Genomic DNA, 8,725 nt, shown 5'->3' on the forward strand with positions numbered 1-8,725 from the left:
TATATATATATAAATTAAAAATTGTTTTCTATTCCAGGTGATTTACAAGAAAACTCAGATACCATGCCCATTACCTTTGCTAAACCTCCATTCTGGAAACTTGACAAGCAATAATACTTATCACTTGACTCCCCTTATGATGCAAAATTACACCATCAATTCTGGTGTAAATTTTATGATGGATTACAATCAAGCAGAGTCAGCAGGGGTCGGTGAGCACAAAGACAATACCCATGGCAGTGGAGTGGAATTTGAAGCCCACACAGATGATAAATGCCAGCCCAAATATTTTGTGTTCAACTCCCAGGTAAGGCTATCTGTTTGTTACACATTAAAGTACTGTTCTTAATAACATACTGTATGTCCCAGTTCTGAAATTCCCCTGTTATGTGTATTATTCTCATGTGTTCAGGAAGTAAATAGTCAGTGCTACAAAGGCCCAATGATCATAATCTGCAAAAATACAACCAGTTCTGTAATATTTTTTCACGTTTTGCCACATCCTTTTAAAACTGCCTTAAATACCAGGGCTGCCACTATAATGAGGCAGCCTGAAGCGATTGCTGCAAGTGGCATCTCATTGGTTGATGTGGTCCTTCTCCAGCCAGAGCGTCCCAGGTTACTAAGAGCTAATAGTAATAGCAAAATAGTAATAGTAATAGTAAAATCAAGCTCCTGGCAACCAGTGACGTCAGTGAGCTCCCCTCCGTAATGTGTGCCACCAACACACACACACACCCGAAAAGTGTAGGGATTCCTCTGATTAACACTGTCAATTATAGCGTAATACTTGTTTGGGCATAGTAAATAATTACTTATCTTATATCTTTTAGACAGCCTATGCTATTCCAATTTTGGCCTTTGCTTTTGTGTGCCATCCTGAGGTGTTACCAATCTACAGTGAACTCAAAAGGTAAAAATGCATTTAGGAGCTAAAAACACAAATGTGTATATTAATGTCCCCACACACAGCCTCAGCTGTGGCTGTACAAACGTGCCCATTGTTTAGCACCTGCCATTGCTCTTCTTTTCTGTCATATTGAGCATGTGCTGGTCATAGAATATAAGTGGCCATAACCAGAGTGGATATAACCAATAATACTTTATGAAAGTCACGTGTTATGGAATAAAGAAAGCACAGATGGCAGATTATAAACAGTGCCCAGTACCCCAATGAAAATATTTGCATATATCTGTATGTAAGGTCTGAGAATTTTATGAAGACAGGGGAGGAAGGAGTATTTTACAAGCATTTCTGGTAAAGTTAAAGGGCAAGGAGCAGATATGTCCTGTTTTCTATACTTTTCAGTTTGGTAACAATTTATTGAGAGTTGTGGAGTTCTGTGAGATTCCCTTGGCCAAGTTCCCTTGCTGTCATTGCTAATTGGTTGCCCAATTGGAAGTCTTAAGACGAAGGACTGATACCCTCCAACTATGACAGAGCTCTTAGCCAACTTTGCTCTTTAGTAAATCAGCTCCACCATCTCGTATATAGACCCTTCTACTTTCTCAAGACTGTTATCGGCGCATACTTAATTTATTTTGACACTAGACTGACATGCTTTTAATGTGTTTTTCTAGTCGATCCCGAAGAAAGATGCAGAATGTTTCCAACCTTTCAATTACAGCAATGCTTGTGATGTATCTCTTTTCTGCACTTTTTGGTTATCTTACATTTTATGGTGGGTACAAATATTTTTAATATCCGTTTTCTAATATACTGTATGTCCAAATAAATGCTGATGGCATTTAATATGTGATTGTTTGAATTCGAAAATGTCTGAATCTGTAATTATAAAAAAAATAGTTGTGCTTTTAAATCAAATTGCATTAATAGAATAGTTACTTAAAATAGAGGATGTACTCTGCCAGGCAATGTTTGTAGACAAACATTATGCAGGTTTATACCTATTTTTTTACAGTATAATCTTACATTATTTCAGCCCTGCAATCTAATTTTATAGTATCCTTCAAAATACTGGTATGGCTTATACAGCCAAGGAAAATAATGATCTGTCTACCATTAAGCATAAGTCTTTGATTATTAGAAATGCAATGAATTGACTGTAATCCAACATAAAGAAGCTTTAAATATTGCATTAACAGAGGAAAGTCAAAGCAGAAATGATAATGATTGGGAGGTCAAAAGCATTTCAGGTAATTGAGGCTGTAAATCAACATTTTATAAAGAAAATTACAAAAACATTTTCGGATTCTAGTCATTGAAAAAGCAGTACAAAGTTGATTCATTTATTTTGGATAGAATAGGGCAAATCTTAATCCATATCAGGAGGGATGAAAGAACTAGGCAAAGTTCGGACTGCAGGATGTCCAGTGAACCCAAGAAAAAAATCTGATAAACCCGAACATAGTGATGTACTATTTACCCCTTACTCAAGCACTTGGGGGGAGGGTGGATATCAGAGGGCCCCTTATTCTAAAGGGGGCTGTTAGGGTGACACCCCCTGACAGGTGACACGGGATTACCTGAGGGGCGGAGTCTAAGTGCCAGCCAATGTTCACCAGAGCTCCTTATGGTGGAGATGGGCAAGGCTGCTTGCTGGTACCAGGTCGCTGTCCCCAGGGTTGCCCTGCCAAGGGATGGATGAGAACAGGAGGGCTCCAATGAGGAGACAGTAGTCAGATCCAGGCAGAGTTCAAGGCAGGCAGCTAGCAGAGGGTGGTCAGGCAGTCCAAGGTCGGCAACTAGCAAGAGACAAGAGCAAAGTCGGGTCCAGGCAGAAGATCAGGGCGGGCAGCAAGTGAAGATGGTTCAGACAGTCCAGGTCAGCAACTAGAAAACAGCAGAAGTATAAGCTCTTTCACAAACAGGAAGCTGGCAAAAAGACACAGCACCAGCTCCTTGAAGAGCTAGTGCCTAAATACGCCTCTAAATCAGAAACGACACGCCCAGCCTCAGGGTACACTGGAAGTCCTGGTCTGGAATCTGTTACTATTATGAGCCGTGCTGGCCTGGACCCTGTGAGATTCATTAGTACAGGGTCTCCTGTAAGTCCTGGCTGAGATTCTCAGAGGAGAATGGTAAACCCTGACAGGTACTCTGAGCTTGCCATAACAGGGGCTTTTACATTGCCATAAGTCCCCCCCACACAGACCCTCACACTTCTTTTTGGAATGGGGAATCGGGATGTGGAGATGAGGCCCTTGTCTCCATTAACATGGGGACAAATAAGGTGTCTTGCAAGGCACCAGGTACTCTACGATTGTTGAGGACATGTGACCTGTTGTGGTTCAGGAGGGGAATTGCATGCACTCTGCCCTACTCTTTGCTAGCCACCCACTGCACAAGTATCTTGTCTGCTGCTACTCCCGTCGCAAATGACAGATCTCTGGCACTACTGGAATGTAAACACAATGGCGGGGATCCCTAGTGTTGTCATTAACCAAATATGGTTTGAGTTGCCATCAGGGATCTGGCATGTCATTTAGAGGCGGTAGTGCTACTGGACTACCAGACTACCAGTAACATCAGTCTGAGGTTTGGGCAGGCCAGAGAACTAATGAAATATGGACAGTTTGTTGGGCCTATCACCAAACAGTGTTCGGGCCTGATTCAGTCTGAACTCATGTTCTGTCCAAAGCTCGTTACCACCTATCAGGTGTTTGGTTTTCCAAATAATATTCCCCCACCGCAGCATTGCTGTAACAGGTGATGAGACTGGCTAATAAGCGCTCTGTTCCCTTTTGTTATTCATAGACATGTCTATGAATAAGCCGTTTGGTGAAACATGTTAGAGTTGGAGGAGCCTGTGTTTGTTTACAGCATGTTTTGACTTCAGGAATAAACATTGTCCAGCTTGTGATATCAGTTGTTTGTGCTGCAATTGTTTCTGGGAGAATCAATATCAAGCTGCAGCGTGCTTTTCTTGCCTGCACCAACAAGATGGATGGGGCTTTGTGACCACACGATAAGGAATATAAGCAGTGGCTGCTTTGTGAATTGAGAACTTTAGCTTAAAATCCTTACAGGACATCAGATCACAGAAAATTGTATGAAAGGACAAGTCAGTGTTATCGAGCATAGTAATGTAAGTAATGTTTTGGTGAAATCGGGGGAAGAGAGATAATGGTCAGGCCAGGGAGCCAAGTGTTGTTGACATTTAGCCATTAAGTCAGCCTGTTTTGCTGTATGTTGCAAAAGGAGCATAGTTGTGGACCTTGTTTATCAAAGTGTCTGAAATAGAAGTTTCAGTGCCGTCCTGCAGCATTCTTATGTTATCCATACACGGATGTGAGAGAATGATCAGTTATGTATGTGATAGGTTTGATCATTTCACATTTTTATTCTAACTGAATCAACAAGGAATCTAATTGATTTGGTTGAATTTGATTGAGTTTTCCACCAGGACCCATCATCCATTACTTATTGATTAAAACAATGGCTTATTGGTCAACCGACTCATTAAGCACACTTGATTTTGTAAAGATACAATTCTTTCATCAAAACACTAATTATATTGAACAAATGTATTATTACCTGTATGGACAGCCCTGAAAAATGGCAATTGGAGAATGAAAGTACAAGTCTGACTGGTTGCTCCAGACGAGTAATGTGGTCTACCACTAGTTATTTTAGATAAGGGACTCTAGTTTGTCAGTTGCATGTTTCATCCAGTGGAATCTAGTTTATTCTTAGAATATTTACGATCATTACTTGTTGCAGAGTTCAGTCTCTGTTCAGGTCAAAGTTCTTTTACATAACAGCCAAATGCTAATATTTACAATACCTAATTTCTCATTCTTACATCAAGTATCATCAGAAGATGAGGTATTTGCTGACATCAGCAGAACATTGTGCTAGAGTTCATCCAAAGACTATGCTACCCACAGCACTTCAGCAGTGTGAGAAAGTTTGCAGCCAGCATGTCCTCAGCCATCACATGGTAGAGCATACAGTGTATGCCTCCAAATGGTTTTGTTTGACACTTTTTCTAGTTTAGCTTTTTCTGTCATGGATTATTATCATTGGCATTATATTCCAAAGCAAAATGAAAATGCACATTTAGAAAAGAAAAAAATGCTATGTTTAAAAGAAACATTATGTATATATATTGAGTTTATATACATTTCTATATCTCACATTTTAAAAAAAAACATATTGCATGTATGTTTTGTGCATGTGAAACATTTTCCCGAAAGCAAGGTCATCAGTAATGTGACCTCTTCAAAATCAACTGTCAGCAGTTTTGTGTAATCTGATCAATGAAAGATAAACTCTGCCTGCATTAAATGCCTGTAATTTGCACAGGTGTTTTTTCTTCTTTTTTTATAGCATTATCTAAATGTAACTGTTGCACTTCTAAAAACACATAGTAGTAATTAGGCAGTTCATGTTCTAATTTCAGACCTGTGTGTGAATATTGGCATGCACTTTGATTTCAGCCCTATAAGCAAAACAGGATTTAACCTTTTGGTGTGGATATCTGCAAACCTGTGAATGCTTGCCACAAACATTTTTCTTCAAAGTTAGTAGAAACCTTTGGTTTCTCCACGCCATCCACCCCTTTCCGACAGCCAGGAAGGGTTGTTTCATAAGACTTATTCCCAGTTTAAAGCATTACATCAACAGCAGTTTTGCTTCATACCTTTATCCATTGTAGTCACAATGAGTTTGCTCTCATTTCGTACAATACACATCCTCCTAATCATTGTTTATCACATTCACGGACAGTGAATTTGCTAAATGTATGTAGCCCTGACAATGGACTTCTCTTATTTGCTTCCTATTGGTCTGTTAAATAGACCATACAAAAAGCATTTTGTCATATCTGTTCAATAAGTGTAAAAATACCTGTTGATCCTACCAAAAACCTTGTAAGCTTCATGTGCTCTCTTCCTGTTTTTTCACTATTATTGGTTACATTGTTCCCAGCTTTCTCTGTGGATTACAATCCACTTTTTGCTAAGCTTACGAAAAAGAGAAGAGGGTGAGGTGTTTTGTAGTCCAAAAACATTTCCTGTTCTAGGGTGACACCACTGCTGCTCCTATATAAATACAGTACATTGACTAAGTGTTGTCAAACTAGAATAGAAAGTGTGTTACAGCCAGGATCACCAGATGAAAAGGGGAAAAAAAGCCTAAAAGATAAAACATCACATGTAAAGACTGGCAATTGTTTTGCATTTTTGTTATTTTGTTTAGATAACCTTTAATTTCCTGAGTAGCTGTCAGCAATTCCTCTGCACATAGAGTTGAAGTCATTGCTACTGTCACATACAAAGGCAAGAGGGTGTTAAGCTCAGGCTCTCAATTTGTTAATGGCTGTGTGCCACAACTATAGGGCAAAACTGATTAACAGATTGAGAGCCTGAGCTTACCACCCTCTTGCCTGTGTGTGTGTATATATGTATACGCACTTGTAAGGACAAATTGCTGATATTATTATGAAGAAAGTGATGCTATCACAAACAAGAAATTGTGTACATTTATGTGGAGATTGTGCGCTTCCATGATTTAATGTAGCGAGTACTGCATAAAATGTTGTAAAAATAATCATAAGATAGCAATTATTATAATGTTGATGTCTCTTCCTTGCAGGAGAAGTTCAAGATGAATTACTTCACACTTACACAAAAGTGTATAATTTTGATACCCTTCTTCTCTGTGTCCGCGTGGCAGTGCTTGTGGCAGTTACCTTGACAGTACCGATTGTCTTGTTTCCAGTAAGTTCCCCACAAGATTTTTGAAAATACAAATATATTAAACCTGAACTCCAGGAATGAATATTGGTGTATACTTATATAGCATGGCCCAATGTAAGTAAACATATTTATTGCTGGTAGGACTTGGAAATCACTGTAGTAGTCAGTGCTACAGTGCTTTACAGCGATCTTCCAGGTCCTGTACGGAGCAGAGCTGAATGACTTACCCTCTGTTCTGAAAACACAGGGTGTTGCTCGCACAGAACAGTGGCCATTTAGAAAATGCCTAGTAATTTAATCAATGAATACAAGCCTGCGGCTACTACAGTGTTTGACAGGATCCCCGTGGCACTACCAGATATAAAATATGTAGAAAACATTTTATAATGCGCTTGCTTTAGGTTGCATCTGGGTCAGAAATAAAATAACAGTGTTGTCACCGAAAAGACAAGGTGGAACTCTCTACAGTTTGCAAAATCTGTTTCAATATCATGCATATGACTTACTTGCTGTGGTGCCCTCTACTGTTATATTGGTGGTTGTCCTACTGTTCTTTAAAGTTCCTGAATAAACCTGGATAATGTTCTTAGCTGTAGTTTTCACTCAAGTCTCTGCAGTGAAGATTTAAGGCAGCTGTTGGATAGTTATGGCAGTATTACCTTACATGCGCTATAAATATAGTCTGGTTGTCACAAAATGTTCAAAATGTTTTGATAGAAACACAGAGCTGCAATGTCTCGTTCTCAGAGCTGGGCAGTGATTTTTTTTGTTAAACGTAAAATAGATTTAAATTTAAATTAATTAATAGATAGATAGATAGATAGATAGATAGATAGATAGATAGATAGATAGATAGATAGCAAAAAGTAGATAATGTATACCTAGCTTAGTAAATAAAGTGAAGCTGTATAAATTAGTTTAAAAGTACTCATCTAGTATATCAACACAAATAGACAGATAAAAAGACAGAAAGAAATTTGCATACCTATGACAAAAAAAGGTTGGTAGCTTTGTAGTGACCTATTGTCCACTCTTTTATAAATAATCCTTGGTCCTCGAAACAAACGAGTATTACCTGTCAGTCTGGCTCAGCGTTGTCAGTTACTGCTAGGCAGGGATGCCGAAAAATGTAAAAAGGCCTCTAGACATTTTTACAAAAAAACATCTGTTAGACATATACATTCCAAAGTGACAGGCTATTTGGATGTTCTGCTGTTTTTATCCGTATCCGGAATAAAAATGAATGTTTATGAATGTAACTAATAAACCATGTAGAACCATATAATAAAAAGAAATGCAATTACTTTTGGAGCTGATTCACTCATGCAAAATCAAGCCTGTGTATGCTGCCTGGGGCTTGTGTGAAGAAACTCAATCAACTAAACAGCACATGGAAGAGTGGCCGAAATTACATTTTAGAATAATCTAGAAAACAAAAGTTATTTATTCTAAACTTTTAGCCAGGATCTATTCCCATGAACAAAAAGCAACTCAGTGCATGCTGCACGTTGTTTTGAATGATTTGTCAATCCAAATGGAGACTTTCAAAAGCTCATCAAATCTAGGAAGCATGTCAGCGTATGCATATGCCTTAGTGACCATTGGCATGGTCTTTGGGGGTCTATTCACTAAGCTGCCGTAGGCAGCCGAGTGAGTGACTGACCTGAAGTGAGCTGAACACTGTTCTGCTATTCACTTCAGGCTGGCACAGCTGATTTCAGCCGTACATCGGCTGAAATCAGCCGTACATCGGCTTGCTTCGCATGGCTTCGGGTGGGCCGAACATGCTCAGCATGTTCGGCTGACCCGAAGTGCAGGAGGAGTTCGACTCAGCCGATCCAACATCTGGATCGGCTGAGCCGAACCTCCGGCAGGCTTCTCACTGCTGTTCGGCCTATTCTTTTTTGCCCTTGGAATGCATTGCTAGATTCCTATTGGCTATTTTAATTTGCAATAGCCAATAGTAAACTAGCATTGTACCCGCCCTCTGCTGATGGACCTGATGGAGAACTGCAGCAGAGGGCGGGTACAATGCTTGTTTACTATTGGCTATTGCAAATTG

The 8,725-nt window shown here is 39.4% G+C and overlaps 1 protein-coding gene across 1 annotated transcript in view; it reads left to right on the forward strand.

Annotated features, from left to right (window-relative positions):
• The window catches only part of SLC38A4 (solute carrier family 38 member 4), a 63,255-nt gene that overhangs the window by 42,318 nt on the left and 12,212 nt on the right, over positions 1-8,725 (forward strand). The window contains exons 10-13 of the mRNA XM_018573370.1: positions 38-307; positions 834-913; positions 1,582-1,682; positions 6,560-6,684. Coding sequence (XP_018428872.1) covers positions 38-307; positions 834-913; positions 1,582-1,682; positions 6,560-6,684 — 576 coding nt within the window. The remainder of the gene's footprint in view (positions 1-37; positions 308-833; positions 914-1,581; positions 1,683-6,559; positions 6,685-8,725) is intronic.

This window comes from Nanorana parkeri, unplaced genomic scaffold (assembly GCF_000935625.1).
Source record: "Nanorana parkeri isolate BGI_ZX_2015 unplaced genomic scaffold, ASM93562v1 scaffold2351, whole genome shotgun sequence".
NCBI lineage: Eukaryota > Metazoa > Chordata > Amphibia > Anura > Dicroglossidae > Nanorana > Nanorana parkeri.